This window comes from Wyeomyia smithii, chromosome 2, assembly GCF_029784165.1.
Source record: "Wyeomyia smithii strain HCP4-BCI-WySm-NY-G18 chromosome 2, ASM2978416v1, whole genome shotgun sequence".
Classification (NCBI taxonomy): domain Eukaryota; kingdom Metazoa; phylum Arthropoda; class Insecta; order Diptera; family Culicidae; genus Wyeomyia; species Wyeomyia smithii.
Window position 1 is genome coordinate 171,388,745 of NC_073695.1, and position 23,365 is coordinate 171,412,109.

Genomic DNA, 23,365 nt, shown 5'->3' on the forward strand with positions numbered 1-23,365 from the left:
AAAATATATAAAAATGCTATATTTCTAATAGTTGGAGCATAATCTTAGTCATGACTTTTGTTACTGTATGAAACATAAGCGACTCTATTTAGAGTCTCTATTAGAGTACAAGGAAAAAACGAATTAGAGTACAAGGAAAAAACGAAAAGTGCAAAAAGGTTACCGGCAAATTGATGAAAAACAGCATATTTTACCTAAACCGCAGCATGTTTATGTATTCCCCACAAATAAAACATGTTTCAACATCATTTCTATAACTTTTCAGGAAAGTATGTTTTATAAGTTTAGTTTAAAATGCAAAATCATTTCAAATTTCATACAAAATTGGAAAAAGTTCTTAACGATCACCAGCGAAGGAAAAAAATCACCTCTAGCGATTAATGAATAGACATAAAACGAGCCTAAGATGCGTTGAAATCGTCGTCAGTATGCGAAAAACAAAGTATCGGTGCTGGTGCACTCTCTTTGCTTTCCTCTTCACTATATATTTCTATTCATTAGTGTACACCACAACACGTGGTGTACAACTCGGTATATGAAATTATTCGTCTCTGTTACACAGAGGGATCAGAACTTTTTATATCCTTATTCATTTGACTCATGAATATGATTTTTTGTCAGAAAAAGAAAGAAAATGACAGTGTATGCCCTCCTACTCTCGCTTAAACTCAACCGCTGCCGAAGTAGTCCCTTCCCCCACACATTCCCTCTCACCGCACCCAACCTCTGCTGCTGTTCAGGCGACATGCTATTCTTCTGTTGCTATCCTTTCTTCCCCTAACTACCGGCCTATGAAGGGACAAACGCAACGATCGAATCGCTTCTTAGAGCTGATGTAGTCTAGTCCTGTGTTTGTTTTCTTCCAGAAACCTATGCACCATATCATCATTTCATTATGGGTTGAGAGGATTCAAGTTTAGTCCCGGCCTGTACACTTCGTGAAGTGCACAAGTGATGAATAAACGACGATTGCATCATATTCGTTTCGTTTCCATCACTGACGATCACTAATACTAATGCATCGACGTGAATAGCATACCTTTTAGAACTGTCATCTATACTTGGGCGTACGACAGCTCATTCTGGCGCATGTATTTTGTTCGTTCGGACATGACAGCCAGAGATGCCAGATGTTTTTGAAAAATGTCTGCAACTGCTCGAATTACCGGAAAAATCTGCTCGAAATCTGAAAAAAACTACCCGTGATCCGAAAAAATTTCGCTCGCGCAGGCAAAAGTCTGTAAAAATCTGTACACATTTTAAGAAAATCTGCGCAAATATAAGGAGACCCTGACAAAAATCTGCAGAAACCGTGGAAAAACTGCAAATATCTGCATATCAATAAAAATCTGCACACGGACTCCAAAAGTCTGCGTTTTGCAGACAAATCTGCACATTTGGTATCTCTGATGACAGCCTAGTCTCATTTTGAGACAGCTCATTTTGAGGATGTCCTGTTACTATTGACAGCCTGCTGATCGGCTGCGGCTGTCATCGACTTGCATTTTTTCGTTTCTCCTTTTTCACAGGCCGGTGGCATATTGAATACAAAGCAAACCGTTTCAATTGTTGATATTGTTCCTCACGTAAGAAAAAACGTGCTTTGCACCATCTCTCTTTCATTCTTTCATCGGCCTTACTGTCGTGAATCATAATCACCTGACATCCCGCTCGGATTTGTGTTGAAGGATGTCGGAAGACTATAGGCTGTCATTTCCGACAGCTTGGAAATACCAACAGACATAAGCAGATGAAAAATAACAGCCCGTATGCAGTTGCATGTGTGCTGTCGTCAGTTGCTGTCGGACTGTTTACCGAACGTGTGGGGAGCAGAGAGAGCCGGCAAAACAATGAGAGCCGGATCAGTTGAAAATTTGCTGTCATTTTCATAACACTGGACACAACTCAAAATTTTGCATTGTTGATTTTCTTATGCCAAACGATGCTAAATACCTACCGTTAAGTTTCATCCCACGAAATCCCGTTTCAAAATTAGAAATTTTCTACGTTTAGGCGGATACATAGATGATTTTCCAATCGATTACTGTAAAAATGAAGGAAATCGGTTGGAAACTGACTGTGTTTTAAACGTTTGAAAGTGGACAATTTTCGTGACACTCTCGATGTTTTTGGGTCTTGAAATTGGATCCCTGTGCCATAGGACGTATTCTACGTCAAAATACAAAACGAAGAGCATGTAGGAATTAAAAGGAATCGATAAAATCTTCCGCTCCCAGGAATTAAACATTGCCGTAAGTCGGCGGTTCTCAACCTTTTTATTATATCCGCGTACCCGCTGACGATATTTTCCAAATCAACTTCTTTATTTTTTGGTTGATTCACATGATATTTCATACAGTAGTTTTTAAAAATAACTAAAGTAATCTGAAACAAAGCTAATATAAAACATTGCTTGATTGCTGCAGCTATGTTTTAGAAGAAAGATTGAAAAACAAATGAAGTACCGTCATCCGGGGTGAGATTGTGCCAAAAAATGATGCTTTTTCATTCTCAAGCTTGTAACGCACACATTTAAGCAAATAATTCGATCCAAAATACACCAATGCATTCTAGAATGTTTTGTTAACAACTACAACAAATATGGTTAAGTTACAATAAACTATAATTTTGCTAAAAAAACATATACTTTGGCTCAATCTCACCCCTTCTATGGGGTGAGATTGTGCCAAAAACAAAAAGTTGAATTTAATACCTGTTAAATGAAAAGTAGTATGTCTACGAATAATCGACATGACTAACATGATAAAACAGTAAGTATAGGGACAACCATAAACAACGTGGACTATTAAGGGGCTGTAGGGGTTGATCAGGAACTATATCTCATATGAATTATAGAAAAATGTATGGCTGGTTCAAATTGATACATAGAGTAATTAGTTATGAGAACGTGGCTTATAAACAGTCTCTATACACATAGTGGCGTCTCCAGGTAGTTTAAAAACGGAAAACGTTAGGACATGAAGTTTGAGAAGACTTTTCGTTTCAATTATTGTGTGTCATTGACAACTGTATTTTCCATTGGAGATCTCAAAACCTCTGGAAACGTACCCACAACCCTCCTTCTTCGCTTTAAAAGTCATCAGTTTGGAGTATAAAATTTTGTTACATTCCATAAGTAATATCAATCATTGAAAATTTAAATCTAACAATTGAGAACAGTAAGCTTCTTAAACTTTTAGTCATTATTTCAAAGAATACCATAGCTAGACATCATACCTTATGCTGTGGGGAAAAAAAACATACCCTATGTAAACAATGCATATGTTTTGGTGTATACTGATATAATTTTGTCGTGAATGTGAATTCCGCACACTGTGCCGTTCAATATAGCTTGGCATAATCTCACCCCAAAAGGGCTCGAAAAGTGTACAGTTTGGAGAAACATTATTTTCTGAGCCGGCACAGGTTCAATGCATAATATTTTCTCAACACATTGGAGACGACATCCTAATGTACCAACTGAGCAGTAAGTTGATGTGATTTCTTGATCGGGTTGGTTTTCCTGGGACATTTTTGGATAACGTTATTTGCGCATGTTTTTCACCCTGTACTTTGAAACATTCGAAACAGTTCACTGATATTATCTATATTCCATTTTAAGTTGTGAATAAATATGTCATGTTTCATTAAGTATTGAATTTGAGGTATTAGGTTTTGGAAATCTCAAGTAATTTAACATACAAACATTTCCCGTTTTGGCTCAATCTCACCCCCGTGGCTTAATCTCACCCCGGCAGACGGTATAATAAAATTTGCTTTGTCCGTCATTACTGATTTTTTTGCGTACCCCTTAAAGGCTTTCACGTACGCGTACCCCAGGTTGAAAATCGCTGCCGTAAGTGAATCTGATTTTTTTTCACTACTTATATCAAGCAAGCACATAGAGGTAGATAAATGAAAACAAGCAAAAGTGTACCATACGATAAAAGATTGGAAATGACATTTTCGTAACAGATGATACAATCATTGTTTTACCGATTGCTGAGCGATTAGTATTGAGAATTGTTGTTCTTTTTTTTCATTCCGTACTGTGATAAGCTGTCAACTACAGCCAGCTGCACTGAACTTAAAGTCACAGTTTTTGGTTCATATCGAGCCAGAATGAATCAAGGGCTTTAAAGCCTCAAACCAGAGCTCAATATTTCGGTTCCAATTGTTGAATCATATGTAAACTACTTATAGGATATTGATAAGTGTAAGCGATGTTAAGGTTTAACAACTTTATTGAACCGGTGCTAGAGTTGGTAGGCTGGGTACGCCTCGCCCGGCAACTGTTCCGTACAATAACATCCGGCAGGAAAAGAGTCAAGTCCAAATTTTTTCAGCCCCATGCTTTCCTAGGTTACTCATGGTCAGTTTGTGGAAGATTAAACGTTCATTTAACATTTCTTAATGAAATTGTTCGCTCAAACAATTTGCTCAAACAAACTCATGTACGATTATTACATTGTGCCATTAGTGATAAACATAAAACTTCACTTTTTGAGAACGGAAGCCCGATGTAACTGTGAGTTATACGTATTTCAGGATAGTTAATCCATAAGTCAACAATGTAACTTATGCGTAGGATTATTATGCAATATAGAAAAGCCCCTTAATTTGAAACGCTATTATATTATTATCAGAAATTACAATTTACGTTATTTAACATCCTGTTTGAAATTTTTACACTGATGTAATCTGCTGAATCCATTGTCTATATGGAACAATGCGTGTGTATCCGGATGGGGTTGTGTTCGCACAGCTGGATGTCATCAGAGATGCAATACCAGTCAGCATTGCGTTACCCCGGACGATAGTTACAAAACCGGCCCCGACGTCACCGTTACAGATATTGGATGACCCGACGGTGTCTTGACCACAGAATTGATTTGGAACTGTAATCTGGTAGTGCTGCTGGCAAAGGGTAACTGTTGTAACTCGCTGGTACGATCGCATCAAGTAGGGCGCTTGACCAGTTGCTGTGGAAAAAAAAATCAATAAAAACTGGACCTCTTGTTATGATTCGAAAGTAAATTTACTTGTTGCGGTGGTAAAACCAAATCCAACAATGGACCCTTCTTCATTCTCCAGTGGTAGTTGATTTGTTTCTGTTAAAGCTGGTAGCGAAATAGGAGCTATAGTTGATGAAAAAACAAGGGAATTAACCAGAGTAATGATACCAATATCATTGGCTCTAGTGGTAGGGTTGTAGTTTGGATGCGGAGTAGCTGAAGTCGTGGGTAGCATGCTCAGTGAAGTGAAAACGTTACTCCCAAGACCAATGTTCCAAGTTACAAATCTGTTGGATCGACAAAGATGGTTGTACTAAATGAAGCTCACAAGATGCAATGACCAGCTTACCCTTGAATATTTTGCGCAGCTGTGATAATGTGTCGATCAGAAATGATCGAGCCACCACCGAAAAATCCTGCGTTTGCTGCATTCAGATACAAAACATACGCGTTGTAGGGTTGATGAGGAGCCTGGTGTCCATTAATGATGTAAGGTGTGCGGTCTGGAAGGGCCTTTGTTGGTGAAAATATTGATGTTGAGAGGACTGTTTCTGGATTTTATAATTGAAAAGAATTTTTTGCAGAACATACCTGAGCTCCCAAAGTGCAGAATATCGCTAGAAGTGCGAACTGTTTCATCCTGATTAGAACTAGCTTTCTGCCACTGGATTACTAAACTGGTACAGGGATAATGCTCTAGTCCAGTCTTTTATAGTACCGTAGCTCAGTATTTATTTCTTGATAATGTTTGCTGTTATCACCAAAACACGACATACTAATTGCTTTCGATAAACCGCATGCTCAAATCGCTCAAACGCACCGATTGGCAGACATCACTCTTTCGATAGGAGCCAGAAGATATACTACATGAACGGGATATGAATTGACCTCGTAGTCTGTTTAAGAACGTCAACGATAGTAGCGCTACATACATGACATAATATTTGAAAGCACCTGTTTGGAATTACATCAGAGCTAAACCACACAGCGTAGAGCACTGCAGCCAGTGATTTCGTTCTTTCGTCAATAATTTGAAATTATTTTAATATAGGTTTTAAAAAAATTATTTTTATTTTACGTATATTGTGTTATTCATTGAGATAATTTCTATAGCATTTATGGTCGGCGTGCGGCTAAACCAAACCAAGCGCTAAAAACATTATTCCGAGTAACCGGCGGTTAAAGTTTTATCACCTTGTATGTTTTCTGCAAGCGGCTAAAGAGTCTACGTATCACAAGCCAATATGTGTCGCTACCTGGAAGGAAATTTTCTGACGAGTGATTGTAAGATGATCAAACGGTGGAAACAGTACTACGACGAACGTCTTAACGGTGATGTTACAGCAGACAGCGAAGGTGATACGACAATTAATCTGGGAGTATGTGCAGATGACGACAGGTTCCCGGTCCCAAATCTCTAGGAGGTTGAGGAAGGTCAAGAGGGGTCTAAAATACTGGCTAGAGCGCTGCATTGGGCGATTGACAAAATCGGAAGAATGAATCTCTGCATCCTACGCACAGTGGGGCGACTTCATACAAAGGCTGCACAAAGGAGTACCTAGAAGAGAAAGCTGGCCAAAATAAGAAACAAGTTTTTTGAGGCTTTGTGGTGCCGCTATATTTTTTGTCTGCAGCTCAAATAAATGCTTCACAAAATGCCATCATTCGATTAACGTTAAACGATGTTTACATATGCTGGGAGCACTGTAAACATTGACAAATTTTCAAGCATTTTTTTGGGAATCGAACCATTTATACCTACTAACAACTTGTTCCAGGCGCCAAAAAACGATAATTGATTAATAGATTGCAGAAGTTTTCGAAATTAGTGATTTTTATGTATTTTCGAGCGTTTTCAATAAAAATAAGTTATCAAATTCCGTTTATATCATCAGCCAGGGTTGATATTTGTTGACACTCTTGAGTGAAAGTGAAAAAAAGCATCCATGAACGTTATTTTTTTACAATCCTTTCAGAGTTCTCCCTTCCCGCTTTTTCATGCGATGAAAGCAAGACAACAAAATCAGTTTATCAGTTAACGAAGATTGTCAAGGCATCGGTCAGTGTTAGTGAAAAAGTGTTTCGGTGAGGTTTATTTTGGTTGAGTAGACTGTTTGTTTTTCTTTTTCGCTTTGAAGTGAAGATCATTTGGTTGGATTTGTCGTCAAATTTTATTCCGTAACCATGAACGATGCGCGTGATCTATTTCATCTGAGTATAACAGCACGTTACTAGGACGAAAATCTAGTGTATCTGAAAGAGTGCTGCGATCATTGGAAGTGAAAATTGAAAATGATTGTCTGAAATTTTCGAAGAATTTTGCTGGGGGAAAAGACTTTTATCAGCACTGATCATCACAAACACATCCTTGCTAATATCTCATCCGGAAACGTCCGGATTGACATTTGAGACCCGTTTGAAAAATGTTATTTTTGACAAATTTTGACGTTAGGTGTTCACGCATAGATGGGAATTGGAAAAAATAAAATACCTGATGGGTCCCTAGTGGTCCCCGTGGCTTTGTGGTTAGCGATGTCGGTCGGCTAGCTCTCCCACACGGTTGTGATATCGGGTTCGATTCCCGATCTAGTCGAGGATCTTTTCGAGCTGGAAATTGTTTCGACCCAGCACTGGGGCACGGTGTAACGTTGTACTTATCCTACACATACAAAATGTGCCAAAAACAATATCGATAACGAATTCTCTCAACTAAAAATCTAGTTAATCGAGACCGCCATTAGTCCCCAGGCTAAGCGTGCGATGTTGTTGTTGTGATGGGTCCCTTCGTCATGCTCCAAACAAAGTTTCAGCCCAACAATGATTAAATGAGATTGGCTCAGTGAATAAATTTCAAATAATTTAAGTTAAGTTAAAATTACCATGATGCAAAGAGTTAATATCCGGGTAAATCCGGGTCCGTACAAAAGACTTTTTCCAATCTACGAAGGTTCCATCTGTGAGCATCAAATTGAAAATTCAAAATTAAGATCATTGCCACAGCATTTTTCTGGTAAATTTTTCGATTTGTATCGCTGCCCATTTTACACATTAGGCTATGTAAATATAAACATTAAGTTGTGTGTGTGTGATATTTGGAGTTACTCTCGTGGAATAAAGGAATTCGCCATTAGATACAATACTCGAACCTGGCTGGTTCGCATAAAAGGTATGGTAAAATTGTAGAAAACAAGTGTTTTACTGAGCTTTGAGTTAGTTTTATACAGCTAATAAACAATCAGCGACATTGGAGTTGAATATTCAAAATAAAATGCAGAATTACTAGTTCATTTTGCTTATTTTACATCTGATCTGATCAGAATCATTTGTTTCCACTTCTCACTCAAATATTACCCAAAATATTGCTAGGTAGCAGCGTAAACTAATTTTGGCCAGGTTTTCACTCGACCTACTTCTCTGTGCGCTGTACGTTTGTTACCAAGCGAGCTAGCCAAGCACGTTGTGTCCAAAGGAACTAAGCTGTTACGAAATTCACTAGCTCCAAGTAAATTGTTTCATTCCTCCTGCCAAGTGGAAATTGCAATCGGCCCTTTTCAGGGTCACAAACTCGTTCTTGGAGCAATACTGATTTTTTCTTGCATTGCAAATTATGAAATCTGCAGTTATACGTTCGTTACGAGTGATGAAAAATCCTAACTACTTCAATTACCTACATCGTTTTGGGGCGCCAAAAGTTGCCATTGTGCAAATATCTTATAATACCAATATAGTTCACTCCCGAACATGCAAATTAATTTCGAAAAGACGCATAGGGAACACCCCCTCTTGTGGTGAAAAAGGTAACTAAACTCATTGCACAGTGGTATAGTAACGCAATTTAGGCGGACATGAGCTTGATGTAATTTTGTGGTTTAAAAGTAAGAAGTTGTTTCTTATTTAGGGGCCGTTCCTAAACCACGTGATCATAAAGAGGGGGACGGGGGAGTTTGGCAAAAGACCACGAAAGGCCACGTACGGGTATGGGGGGTTAACGAAATGACCACGTGGTCTTTTTTCCTGACTTATAATTTATTGTTTCCACCAAGTCAAGAGCAAAAGCTTTTGCATTTTAGAAATATGGAATGTATTGAAAATTTAATAATTAAAATGTTAAAAATGTTGTTCGGCAAAATTGTAAATCAACTAATTTTAAGCAACTTCGTTAATTATTTTTGTAGCTAATGAATTTACCGACTAAGAGCAATTTGACGTAACTGACCTAGGGTTCCAAAAAAAAAAAACAGATTTTTTGCTTTATACGCAACTTTTGACGGAAAACATTGTCGATATGTTGTATAGGTAAAGAGTTTTTATTTTTTCAATGAAACGTTCAATAAAAACATATTTTTAAGCTCTTGAGGTCATCCGAAGAATACTCTGTTATTAAATTTGAACTGAAAAAATAGAGCCAAAAAACTTTTTTTCGGAACCCACGCTAAGCCAGTCACGTAAAAATGCTCTATTTCGGTCAATTCAATAGCTACAAAAGAGTTTTTTTTTGTTGCTCAAAATTAGTTAATCTACAACTGTGCCGAAGATTGTATACAGTTACTTCTGCAAAAAAAAGTTATTTTTTAATTCGCCGATTTTAGGACCACCTTAATTTTTATTTGCACATAAATGAAGGAAACAACTTAGAAGAAACTATGACTCTGAAATCAAAAAATCACATCGAAAACCTCATGTCCACCTAAATTGTCTTACTGTACCACTGTGCATTGTTGTTGCATTTTTGTGAGCGTGTGACCGATATTCTTACACACGAAACTGAAAACACTCAATTTTAGACTTAGTTGACTCAATTTCATACTTTCACAGAAAAAATGACAAATCTTGTGAAAAAATTACTTATTGCAGATTGCGTACGTGATTCCGGACTAGAAAAGATAAAAGGAGAAACCTGCGACGACGCGCTAGTGTGGGCTTGCATCAACAATGTCTCTAGTTGAATCTTCTATATAATATGCTTGTCTTTAACAACGAATGACCTGGTTGTACTGAGATTCGAGCCCGCAATCTTCCGCTCTGTACCAATTAGTAGAAAGTACATGGCTAGTTTGTGCTTGGTTAAACATTAAATGTCAAATACTCAAAACACCCGTAACGAAGGAATCTTCTAAAACTAATGTTTCGAAATAAACAACTAGAACTTCTAAACCTCAATAATAAACTTCGAGTACTTTATGCGAACAATATACCTGCATGTTTTTTCCTGCGTGCTCGAAGTTTAGCATAAATTTAATTTAATCTTTCAAATGCGGTACAACCAACCGCGTAAAAAGCAACCCCAGTGTATACTATGGTTTTAAGCTTTCACTTTCTTTCTTGGCGTAAACTAATAATGCGATGTATTTTTTTTATTTTAAAATTCTTAAAATAAAAAGAAAAAAATAATGACAAATCTTCCATACTCAAAATTTGAAATCTACTCATTCGAGTTAAAGATTAGATGTATTAGTCACCTGTTTTGTCGTTAGAAGCGCCAATTGGTTTATCTCCACGATAACAAGAAAATCCTCGAGACAGTTGTGATCAGCTGATTACAGTTCAGGTCGCTACTTGGATAGAACCCCGATCGGGGAAGCGCGAAAAACAAATATTTAATCGGTTGCTTCAGTATCGCGAGAATAGCCATCCAACAACAATAAAATACCACTCTTGATTTTTTTGTAGACATTAAGATTTTGTGTTCGGTTCTGTTTTGGGTTTGAGGTTGCAAAAACAATAACACAAACAAACGTCACCCATGTACTGCCTCATATATAAGCGAACGTTATTCTCATTATAAAATTCACAATAATATGTGCATTTTTTCAGTGTACCCATTTGGGTATTTTAATTGTCAAAAGTGATTCTTTTTCGAATGCCCTGTAGAACAAAATCAGAAGCGGCGCTCCTAGCGGTCGAAAAGGTGACTAGCGCTTCTGCCATTTTCAATGTGTCTTCATGATTTCACGTAAGTGAACTATGTTGGTATTATAAGATATTTGCATTGTGTTTTACAGAAAGCGAGGCACACGAAAAGGTGCCGTTGCATTTCACAACAGTAATGACATCTGCGAGTTTGCTCAATTCATCGTCATTTCGGATTGCCATTCGCTTATAATTCTAATTCTCTCGTTATCTCTAGCAGCATATCATGCCTTTTCCAGTAATTCTGCAGCTACCAAAAACTCCATAGCAACCGCCAGCTAGACGGGTGCTTAAACCAACGCGCCCAGCGCGACCGGTCAAAAATTGAAACCCGGTTTTTCTTTCTTCACCATGATTAGCTCCCAACGTCCGTATGGTACCGGTGCCGGTATTGGAATGAATTATATCGTGGGTTAGTGAATCACTGGCACAACTCAAAATTTTGCATTTTTAATTTTCTGATGGCCGATGATAAATACCCACTAGTCCTACGAAAACCCGTTTAAAAATTCACAAATTTTCCGCGTTTGAGAGATATGTAGTAAGATGATTTTACAATCGATTGCTGTAAAATGAAGGAAATCGGTTGGGAACTGACTGTGTTTTAAACGTTTGAAAGTGGACAATTTTCGTGCGCCCTCGATGTTTTCGGTATTTCAAATTGAATCCTTGTGCCGTAACATATTCAACGTCAAAATACAAAACGAAGGGCATGTAGGAATCGAAAGGAATCGATAAAATTAAACATTGCCGTAAGTCAGCGGTTCTCAACCTTTTTTCGTCCGCTTACCCCTTGACGATATTTTCCAAATCAATTGTAGGTACCGTCTATATTTTTTTGTTGATTCACATGATATTTCATATAGTAGTTTTTCGAAATAACTAGAGTAATCTGACATAAAGTTAATATAAAACATTGCTTGATTGCTGCAGTCATTATTTAGAAGCAAAATTGAAAAACAAATGAAGTGTAATAAAATTTGCTGTCGAGCTCATTAAAATGCCTAATCCCTGCATCAGGACATAACATAAAAATTTACTTTTTATGAACGGAAGAAATGAAATTCGAGTTTCTTATGGGTCCTATAACAACCGTGTAACTTTTCAGATCAATCGGTGGAACTATATTTTTGCGCCCGATTTTTAAAGTTTCCATACAATTTTATATGAGAAAATCCACTTTTTCAAAACTTATTCTCTAGAGATGTCTAGAGACTCGGCTCCTAAAAATATATCGATACATGATATTTGTAGGAAATTTTCCTGGAAAGAACTCTTCTTAAGACCGTAAGGCGCTACGATGCTTGTAGAAAAAGTTATTCTCCTCAAACTGATTGTATGTTTGACGAACGTCTCACCATTGAATTTGACTAGCGATACTGCTGCAGCATGCTGCTGTTGTAAATTCAATCATGTGATAAGAAATGGTATCGTGTAAAATTTATCTTGGAGGCTTCTCTGAAGATACTATGAGCAAAAATTACACTTTCAAGCTTACTTTCACGCGAAATTATTTCACATCCTTAAGCAAGTTTGCAATAGCAGCATATTGTAGTAGTGTTGCTGGAAAAGTTTAATGGTGAGCCGTTCGTCAGACATTCAATCAGTTTTGGGGTGAATAACTTTTTCTGCAAGCATCGTAGCGCCTTACGTTCTTCAAAAGAGTTTTTCCCAGGAAAATTTCCTACAAATATCATGTATCGATATATTTTTAGAAACCAACTGGACATCTCTAGAGAATAAGTTTTCAAAAAGTGGATTTTGCCATATAAAATCACATGGAAACTTTAAAAATCGGGCGTAAAAATATAGTTCCACCGATCGGTCTGAAAAGTACATGGTTGTTATAGGACCCATGAGGAACAAGAAAAGTGTATGGGAGCGAAAAAATAACACCGGCTTTTTGAATTAACGCGTTTTTTTTATGCGGATTTTTGAATTAGCGCGTTTTTTTACGCGGATTTTCGAATTAACGCTTTTTTACGCAGTTTTTTTACGAGGTACGTATCGCCCGCGTAAAAAAAACCTAACTGTACATATTTCAAGATAGTTGGTCCATAAGTCAATGGTGTACCTTCTGCGTGTGATTATTTGGAATATAAAAAAGCCTCCTAATTTGAAATGCTTTTATATTGTTATCAGAAATGACAGTTCGCATTTTTTAGAACCCTGACTTTTTTTCACTGATGTAATCTGCTGAATCCATTGTCTATATGGAACAATGCGTGTGTATCCGGATGGAGTTCCATACCCACAGCTGGATGTCATCAGAGATGCAACACCAGTCAGCATTGGGTTGTCCCGGACGATTGTTACAAAACCGGCCCCGATGTCACCGTGACAGATATTAGATAACTCAACGGTGTCTTCAAGATGGACTATTGAACAGATGCTGTGGTAAATTTTTTTACAAAAAACTGTATCTCTAATTCTTAAGTAAATTAACATGTTGCGGTGGTAGAACCAAATCCAACAATGGATCCTTCTTAATTCTCTAGTGGTAGTTGATTTGTTTCTGTCAGAGCTGGTAGCGAAATAGGAGCTATAGATGATGTAAAAACAAGAGAATTAACTAGAGTAATGATACCAATATCATTTGCTCTAGTGTTAGCGTTGTAGCTTGGATGTGGAGTAGCTGTAGTCGTGGTTAGCATGGTCTGTGTATAGGAAATGTTACTCCCAAGACCAACCTGCCAAGTAACGAATCTGTTGGATCGAAAAGGTGGTTGCACTAAATGAAGCTTACAAGATACAATGAACACTTCACCCTTGAATATTTTGCGCAGCTGTGATAATGTGTCGATCAGTAATGATCGAGCCACCGCCGAAAAATCCTGCGTTTGCTACATTCAGATACAAAATATGCGCTTTGTAGGGCTGATGAGGAGCCTGGTGTCCATTAATGATGTAAGGTGTACGGTCTGGAAGGGCCTTTGTTGATGAAAATATTGATGTTGAGTCGATTGTCAATGGATTTTATTTTAAGAAAAATCTGTATAACATACCTGAGCTCCCAAAGAGCAGAATATCGCTAGAAGTGCAAATTGCTTCATCCTGATTAGATCTAGCTTTCTCCCACTGGATTACTATACTGGTACAGGGATAATGCTCAAGTCCAGTCTTTTATATTTCATATTTTTATTACATATTTCTTGATAATGTTTCCTGTTATCACCAAAATACGACACTCTAATTGCTTTCGATAAACCGCTTGCTCAAATCGCTCAAATGCATCGATTAACAGACACTTTTTTGATAGGAGACAAAAAATACACTGCATGAACGGGATATGAATTGACCTCGTAGTCTGTTTAAGAACGTCAACGATACACTATATCGGGAAGTAGTGCTCCAAACATGACATAATATTTGAAAAAAAAACTAACTTTGAGCGAGAAAGCACATTGTTCTATCCTCAACTATGTACCTACCAAAAACCTAAATTAATCCACCTAGCGGTTAGACCCAGCCTTTCTCATTCAAACTTATTATTTGTAAAAATAGATTTACATGGACCATTCAATCCAATAAAAGTATATTCACTCTTTGGGTTCTAAAATATTTTTTGTTGTAATTGAAACATAAAATATGAAATTTGACGTAATGTTAGCGCTTAAGAAATAGCGAAATAAAAGAAATGACTTTTAATTTCGAACAATTTCATCACGAGCGATACCGGGAACGTTCAAATAGTACGAAACCACATTTAAATTATGTTGAGGCCACGTATATTGACCAAAGCAGGTATAGTTTTAAACAATCTTTGAATTTCTTTTCGTTCCATAACTTTTGAACCACATATCAAGTTGTTATGAAGTTAGTTATTTGTGAGTTTAAGAGATAACTCGTTCGTATAACGCTAGTTATGTTAAAAAAGTCGTGTAGTATTTGAAATGGAAACGTATAGAGCAGCCGAATTATGAAACCACTAGTTCAATCATAGTTCATCAGTTAACCCTTAACTAGCCCGTTCATCTGATATTAATATTGTTCAAATCGGTTGTGTAGTTTCTGAGTTAATAAAGTTTCGTGATTTTCACATTTCGATACATTACAGGCGAAGTTACAATCCGATTACAGTTAAATTCAATACGGTGTTATGAGGCAGCTGGACCTCTCATTTGACACTAATATAGTGAAAATCGGTTCAGGCATCTCTGAGAAAAGTGAGTGAGTTTAAGTAGTCTTGTGAATATTTTACTTTTCATAGCTGGATTTCACATTTTTTAACATAACAGGCAAAGTAATAGTCCGATTGCAAAAAAAAATCAATAGGGTCTTATGGGGCAACTAGACCTTCCATTTGACACCGATTTTATGAAAATCGGTCCAGCTATCTCTGAGTGAGACTAAATAGTCTCGAGAACATGTTTCTTTCAATAACTTTTAAACCACATGTCTAATCTTAATGAAATTCAAAAGTTAAGGGTTTTTTAGGTCGCCAGTTCATTTGAAATTAATTTTGTTCAAATCGGTTGCGTAGTTTCTGAGATATTTATGTTTCGTGATTTTTACATTTTGATACATAACCTCTGAACCAGGGTTGATATTTGTTGACACTCTTGAGTGAAAATGAAAAAAAGCATCCATAAACGTTATTTTTTTACAATCCTTTCAGAGTTCTCCCTTCCCGCTTTTTGCATGGAAGTGAACTGTCAAAACACCTCATTATATTTCATGCGATGAAAGCAAGACAACAAAATCAGTTTATCAGTTAACGAAGATTGTCAAGGCATCGGTCAGTGTCAGTGAAAAAGTGTTTCGGTGAGGTTTATTTTGGTTGAGTGGACTGTTTGTTTTTCTTTTTCGCTTTGAAGTGAAGATCATTTGGTTGGATTTGTCGTCAAATTTTATTCCGTAACCGTGAACGATGCGCGCGATCTATTTCATCTGAGTATAACAGCACGTTACTAGGACGAAAATCTAGTGAATCTGAGAGTGCTGCGATCATTGTAAGTGAAAATTGAAAATGATTGGCTGTAATTTTCGAAGAATTTCGCTGGGGAAAATGACTTTTATCAGCACTGCTCTGAACTAGAAATCCGATTACAAGAAAATTCAATAGGGTCTTATGGGGCAAATAGAGAAAATCGAGTTAGACTGGGAGAGCGTTACATACACACCTACAGAAAATGCTCAGCTCGTCGAACTGAGTCGAGTGATATACGACATTCGGCCCTTCGGAGCACTTTTATACCTTTGGTTTTTTCAGTGATTGCTATACCTTTCTAGGAGAAAGGCAAAACCTATCGTTGAGATGATACTGGAGACATGCGGCAAAGGGGCCGTTCCTAAACCACGTGGTCATATTTTGATCACTTTTCATACCCCCCGTACCCCTCCGCGGTCTTTCGTGGTGTTTTGACCAACCTCCCCCCCCCCTTGCGACTTTAACCACGTGGTCTTTTCATTTGTCAAGTGCCGAAAATTCGCTTAAATTTTCTACATTTCTATTATTAAACTTTCAGTACATTCTATATTTCTAAAATGCAAAAACTTCATTCTTGACTTGATGGTAACAATAAATTATAAGTCAGGAAAAAAGACCACGTGGTCATTTCGTTCGAAAGAAAAATCATTAATGGCGGACAAGGCAATTTTTCTCTAAAATACTCTATTTGTTTTTCAATCTTGCTCTTAAAACATGACTGTAGCAATCAAATAAACCATAGTTCAATTTGAAACCTAAACAAGACCACCACAACATGATCTACCACTACTCTCTCCCATTTTGCGAAAACATTCCAAGCCAGGGAGGTCAATCGATATGAAAAATATCGCCAAGGGGTACGCGAATAAAAAAAGGTTGAGAACCGCTGCCGCGCTGGATCGAAACCCGTACAGTATCGAAATCCGTACACCTGGATGTTTTTCTTCAGTTTTATGTATTATATAAATGAAAATTCATATGATAGTTACATGTACATATCCGTTGAGCTGTTGGCCTTCTGTTAAATTAAACTATGCGCCAGTAGACCATGAAATAAAAATATTAAAAATAAAAAACCAATCGTGTCTCGGTTTTACTAAGGAAACAGATCGGTTTACTCGGTTTTACTAAGAAAACAGATAAAAACGATTTCCAAGTGGGATATAAGTGTTTTAATCTGTGAATCTTTTTGAAATTGATAGAAAAGGTACGTCTTTGTCATTTTCGAGCTGTATATTGTCTGGTAAATAGTGTTAATTGTATTTATTCAACAAAAACTGTGCCGTACGGATTGTGATTCTTGTTATTTGCTTGAATCGAAATCCGTACAGCCTGTGTATCATGTATATATTGTTGAACTTTCTTCTCGTTTTCAGCATATAATGGAAGAAAACAAGTATAAATATATGGCAAACAATTTCGAACGAGCTGTGACTGAGTTGCACAAAGGAAAGTCGTACCGGGAAGCTTTGAGAGATTCCGCCGTTCCGGTTACTACGAAACGCTACGAAAATTGCACTATTTCAGCTGATATGAAAAATTAGCAAACCGTGTGAAATTTTTGGAACCAATTGATCCTCAAAATATATATTCGTTAATTTAAAGATAAATTTTAAATGAAATATGTTCATTTTTGTACTTCTATAACGATACGGATTTTGGTTTTTCTGTTGTATGGACTTTGATCCAGTCTATATCGCGTGTGTGCGAATTTCGATTCAAAAGTGTACGGGTTTTGATTCAGACAAAAAACTGTGTACTGATTTCGATTCAATACATGTTCTATTTAAACATGATTTTTTCAAGTTTCGGAGTGATTTTAATCATTTTGCTTGAAAATAGTGATAAAACATAAGTAGACCTATAAGTAAACATGTCAGTTTAAAGCAATATGTGATTTCTTGATTTTATATTGACCGTCGAAGATTATCTTGTGCTTAGGTGTACGGATTTCGATCCAGCACGGTAACAACCGCCAGCTAGACGGGCGCTTAAGCACTAAAGCGCCCAACGCGACCAGCCAGAATCAAAACCCAATTTTTTTTTCTTCGCTGTGATTAGCTGCCAACGTCCGTATGGTACCGGTACCAGTATTGGAATGAATTAAATCGTGGGTTCGTGAATCACTGGCACAACTCAAAAGTTTGCATTTATAATTTTCTGATGGCAAGCGATGATAAATACCCACTAGTCCCACGAAAACCCGTTTCAAAATTCACAAATTTTCTGCGTTTGGGCGGATATATAGTAAGATGATTTTACAATCGATTGCTGTAAAATGAAGGAAATCGGTTGGAAACTGACTGTGTTTTAAACGTTTGAAAGTGAACAATTTTCGTGCGCCCTCGATGTTTTCGGTTTTTGAAATTGAATCCTTGTGCCGTAACATATTCAACGTCAAAATACAAAACGAGGGGCATGAAGAAATCGAAAGGAATCGATAAAATCTTCCGCTTCCAGGAGTTAAACATTGTCGTAAGTCAGCGGTTCTCAACCTTTTTTCGCCCGCGTACCCCTTGACGATATTTTCCAAATCAATTGTAGGTACCGTCCATATTTTTTTGTTGATTCACATGATATTTCATATAGTAGTTTTTGAAATAACTAAAGTTATCTGATACAAAGTTAATATAAAACATTGCTTGATTGCTGCAGTCATGTTTTAGAAGCAAAATTGAAAAAAAAAATAAGTGTAATAAAATTTGCTTTGTGTGGCATTATTGATTTTTTTTTGCGTACCTCTTGAAGGCTTTCACGTACGCGTACCCAAGGTTGAAAACCGCTGCCGTAAGTTAAACAGATTTTTTTTTACTACTAGGTAACTTATTTTTTTTATTCTCGCTTATTTACCGTCGGTCTAGTTCCGCCACTGTTGTTGTGCCAATCACCGACGCCCGGGGAGGCGACTCCACCCAGGACCCTAACTCACGACCCGTTGATTAACGGACCGGCGCCAACGGCTTTACTTCCTCATGCGATGGAAGGCGTGATCCCAGAGATTTTTCGCCTCAGAAAATCTCCCGGTGTCGGCTAGAATTGAATCTAGACCAGTTGGGTTGGTTGTGAGTGGATCACGCCACCTCACAACCATCGACACCTATGTCGGCGGTGGGATTCGAACCCAGGCGTCGAGCGTGGTTGGCGGAGACGTTACCAACTACGCTAGGTCCCCGCTCGACCATGCGATAAAAGATTGGAAATGACGTTTTCGTAACGGATGATACAATTATTGTTTTTCCGATTGCTGAGCGATTAGTATTGAGGAGTTCTTTTTCTAAATTTCATTGCGTAGTGTGATAAGCTGACAATTTACAGCCAGCTGGATTGAACTTAAAGTCACAGTTTTTTATTCATATATAGCCGAAGTCAATTAAGGGTTTTAAAGCCACGAATGAAAATTCAATATTTCGGTCATGAACGTTAAATCTTATGTTAACTAGGTACTTTCAGGTTATGGTTAAGGTTTAACAACTTTATTCAGCTGGTTCAAGAGTTGGTAGGCTCGGTGCGCTCGCGGTAATTGTTTCTTACGCTAACATCCAGCTGCGAAAAGAGAGTCAAGTCCCAATTTTCAAGCCCAATACTTTTCTAGGTCACTCGTGATCAGTTCGTGGAAGGTTAAAAGTTAATTCAACATTTCCTAAAGAAACGGTTCGATCCGCTCGATACAGTTTGCTCAATATAATTAAGCAGTTTTCCACTCGACTGTTGAGCTCATTAAAATGTCTAATCATCACATCAGGACTGTTCCAAAGTAGAAGTTAAATGGTAAGTTATGAACAAGCTCATGTAAGTTGTTTAGACTGTGCCATGAGTCATAAACAAAAAAAAAAATACTTTTTATGAACGCGCTCTATATAACTGCGAGTTATACATATTTCAAAATAAATGATCCTTAAGTCAATGGTGTAACTTGTGCGTGGGATTATTTGGAATATAGAAAAGCCTTCTTATTTGAAACGCTTTTGTATTATTATCAGAAATTACAATTTACGTTATTTAACATCCTGTTTGAAATTTTTACACTGATGTAATCTGCTGAATCCATTGTCTATATGGAACAATGCGTGTGTATCCGGATGGGGTTGTGTTCGCACAGCTGGATGTCATCAGAGATGCAATACCAGTCAGCATTGCGTTACCCCGGACGATAGTTACAAAACCGGCCCCGATGTCACCGTTACAGATATTGGATGACCCGACGGTATCTTGACCACAGAATTGATTTGGAACTGTAATCTGGTAGTGCTGCTGGCAAAGGGTAACTGTTGTAACTCGCTGGTACGATCGCATCAAGTAGGGCGCTTGAGCAGTTGCTGTGGAAAAAAATAATAATAAACAACTGTACCACTCGTTCTTAATCGAAGGTAAATTTACATGTTGCGGTGGTAAAACCAAATCCAACAATGGATCCTTCTTCATTCTCCAGTGGTAGTTGAGCGGTTTCTGTCAAAGCTGGTAGCGAAATAGGAGCTATAGTTGATGAAAAAACAAGGGAATTAACCAGGGTAATGATACCAATATCATTGGCTCTAGTGGTAGGGTTGAAGCTTGGATGCGGAGTAGCTGTAGTCGTGGTTAGCGTGTTCAGTAAACTGAAAATGTTAGTCCCAAGACCAATCTGCCAAGTTACAAATCTGTTGGATCGACAAAGGTGGTTATACTTAATGAAGCTCGGAAGATACAATTACCAGTTTACCCTTGAATATTTTGCGCAGCTGTGATAATGTGTCGATCAGAAATGATCGAGCCACCACCGAAAAATCCTGAGTTTCCTGCATTCAGATACAAAACATACGCGTTGTAGGGCTGATGAGGAGCCTGGTGTCCATTAATGATGTAAGGTGTGCGGTCTGGAAGGGCCTTTGTTGGTGGAAATATAGATATTGAGTCGAAAGTTTCTCGATTTTATATTGAAATTTTTTTTTTGTAGAACAAACCTGAGCTCCCAAAGTGCAGAATATCGCTAGAAGTGCGAATTGTTTCATCCTGATTAGATCTAGCTTTCTGCCACTGGATTACTAAACTGGTACAGGAATAATGTTCATCCCCAAATGCCCAGTCTTTTATAGTGCCGTAGCTCAGTATTTATTTCTTGATAATGTTTGCTGTTATCACCAGAATACGACATACTAATTGTTTTCGATAAACCGCATGCTCAAGTCACTGAAATGCACCGAATGACAAACACCATTTTTTTGATAGGAGACAAAAAATACACTACATGAACGGGATATGAATTGACCTCATAGTCTGTTTAAGAATGTCAACGATACACGATATCGGAATGTTGTGCTCCAAACATAATATTTGACAGCACCTGTTCGGAATTACATCAGAGCAAAACCACACAGTGTAGAGGAAAGGGTTGCGGTTGGTGCTTTCGTGTTTTCGTCAATAATATGAAATTTGTTTCAATAAAGGTTGTAAAAAGAATTACATTCATTTTTATTTTGCCTATATCGAGATATTCATTGAGATGATTTCTTCAGCATCGTAGTGCTTACGCATATGTGCGACTCGCAACTCTTCAATCTTATGCGACGCGTATATGTAACTTAGGGTGGCAGCGAAAAGGGTCATATCAGATTTCGAAAATCGACACATTTTGTTTATTAGCCCAAAAAAATCATCTGTGTAAAATTTTAGCTCATCTACCAAGGGGGGAAAACAGGAAATTGGAAAAATGATTTTTTTTTTTCAATGCTAAATGACTTAAAAATGCATGAAACGTCGCGATCTGCTGGTATCTCGAAAAAAAAAAAATTGTCCGAAAATCGACCTTCTGGGACTTAGCCGTTCTCTGGGCAATCGAAGGCTTAATATGGAATATTTCAGGACTGGCTTCCAAAATGATTGACAACTCGTTCCAAACCAGATGTAAATTATATTATTGTTTATTTAATTCTACTGGTTCATTTATTTTCTACAAGGGTGGTTCCAAACACAATTTTTTTTTCGAGATAATAGCAGATCTCGACGTTTTATGCATTTTTTTTGTCATTTGGCATCGAAAAAAAAGTTTAACTTTTCCCAATTTCATGTACTGCCTCCTTGGTAGATTTTCAAGGGTCGAAAAAATCACAACTTTGAGCGCTTTGAGGAACCACCCCCAAATCATGTCCGATTAAGCTGAAATTTTGCAGAGATCATATTTTGGACAAATGAACAAAATGTACAAGGCCGGTTTTTACAATTCGATGAGGAATTTTTTTCCATACAGTCATTGCCACCCTAATGTATTTACTCACTTTACTTTTATGGCGACAGATCATTAAGATCCTATGCCAAATCCAGAATACGTCTCCACATAACTCGGTCTTGGGCTGCTTCTCTCCAGTCTCCTCTTACTCCCGCTGCTCTGGCATCCTCGTCGACAGCACACATCCAGCGCGTGCGCGGTCTGCCTCGAAGTCGTCGGCCTCTATCCGGTTCTCTACTAAATATTATCTTTGCCGGTCGCTCATCCGCTCTTCGTGCTACATGGCCAGCCCACTGTAACCTGCCGTGTTTCATCAGCTTGACAATATCAGCGTGTTTGTGTACTTCGTTCAGCTCGTGATTCATGCGCCTGCGCCACACCCCGTTCTCTAGTTTGCCTCCGAGTATTGATCGCAGGATTCTACGCTCGAAGACCCCAAGCGCTCGTCGATCGGCCTCCTTCCACGTCCACGATTCATGTCCGTAGAACGCCACCGGGAGGATCAGAGTCCTAAAGAGCGCAAATTTCGTACGGATCTGTAGGCTACGGGACCTAAGCTGGCTACGCAATCCGTAAAAAGCCTTATTCGCCGCCGCAATCTGCCTCTTCACCTCGTTGTCACATGTCACAAGAGTACCAAGATAAACAAATTCGTCGACCACTTCGAAAGAATCCCCATCCATCTCAACCGCAGCACCAACACCCGTAGAACTACCACGCTCTCTGCCAGCCACCATGTACTTCGTTTTGGCAGTGTTTATGGTGTGTCCAATTCTCGCAGCTTCTCTTTTGAGAGCCGTAAAGGCCTCCTCAACTGCTCTACGGTTAACACCAATTATATCAATGTCGTCCGCAAAGCCCAGAAGCATGTGAGACTTAGTGATGATGGTGCCGCTCTTCTGCACACCTGCCCTTCGTATTGCACCTTCCAAAGCTATGTTGAACAGCAAGTTAGAGAGCCCATTACCTTGCTTCAGACCATCCAACGTCACAAACGCGTCCGAAAATTCGCCCGCTGTTCTGACGCATGATGTGAAACCGTCAAGCGTCGCACGTAACAGTTTAATTAGTTTTGTTGGGAAACCATGTTCTAGCGTTATTCGCCAAAACTCGTTGCGTTTCACTGTGTCGTACGCCACCTTAAAATCTATGAACAGATTATGCGTTGTGTTCTCGAAACATGTCGAGAACCTGTCTCGAGGTGACCATCTGGTTCGTTGTAGAACGCCCCACTCGAAAACCGCGTTGTATTCTCCAACAAAGGCTTCCTGCAATGGCCTCAGTCGCTGGAACAGGATACGGGAGAGA

General features: G+C 38.2%; 3 protein-coding genes across 3 annotated transcripts in view; 1 reads left to right on the plus strand and 2 right to left on the minus strand.

Moving 5' to 3' along the window:
- Positions 1-23,365, plus strand: part of LOC129721231 (protein Red) — a 75,104-nt gene that overhangs the window by 15,438 nt on the left and 36,301 nt on the right. The window lies entirely within an intron of this gene.
- LOC129721238 (collagenase-like) lies at positions 4,616-5,733 on the minus strand. Its single transcript, XM_055673563.1, has 4 exons — positions 5,607-5,733; positions 5,365-5,528; positions 5,043-5,302; positions 4,616-4,982 (listed from the first exon to the last, which is right to left on the minus strand). The coding sequence occupies exons 1-4, from the start codon at positions 5,652-5,654 to the stop codon at positions 4,687-4,689; spliced, it is 768 nt and encodes a 255-aa protein (XP_055529538.1). The 5' UTR covers positions 5,655-5,733; the 3' UTR covers positions 4,616-4,686.
- Positions 19,803-20,924, minus strand: LOC129721239 (collagenase-like). The gene is made up of 4 exons (XM_055673564.1): positions 20,796-20,924; positions 20,555-20,718; positions 20,233-20,492; positions 19,803-20,171 (listed from the first exon to the last, which is right to left on the minus strand). Exons 1-4 carry the CDS (start codon positions 20,841-20,843, stop codon positions 19,876-19,878), a joined length of 768 nt encoding a protein of 255 aa, XP_055529539.1. The 5' UTR covers positions 20,844-20,924; the 3' UTR covers positions 19,803-19,875.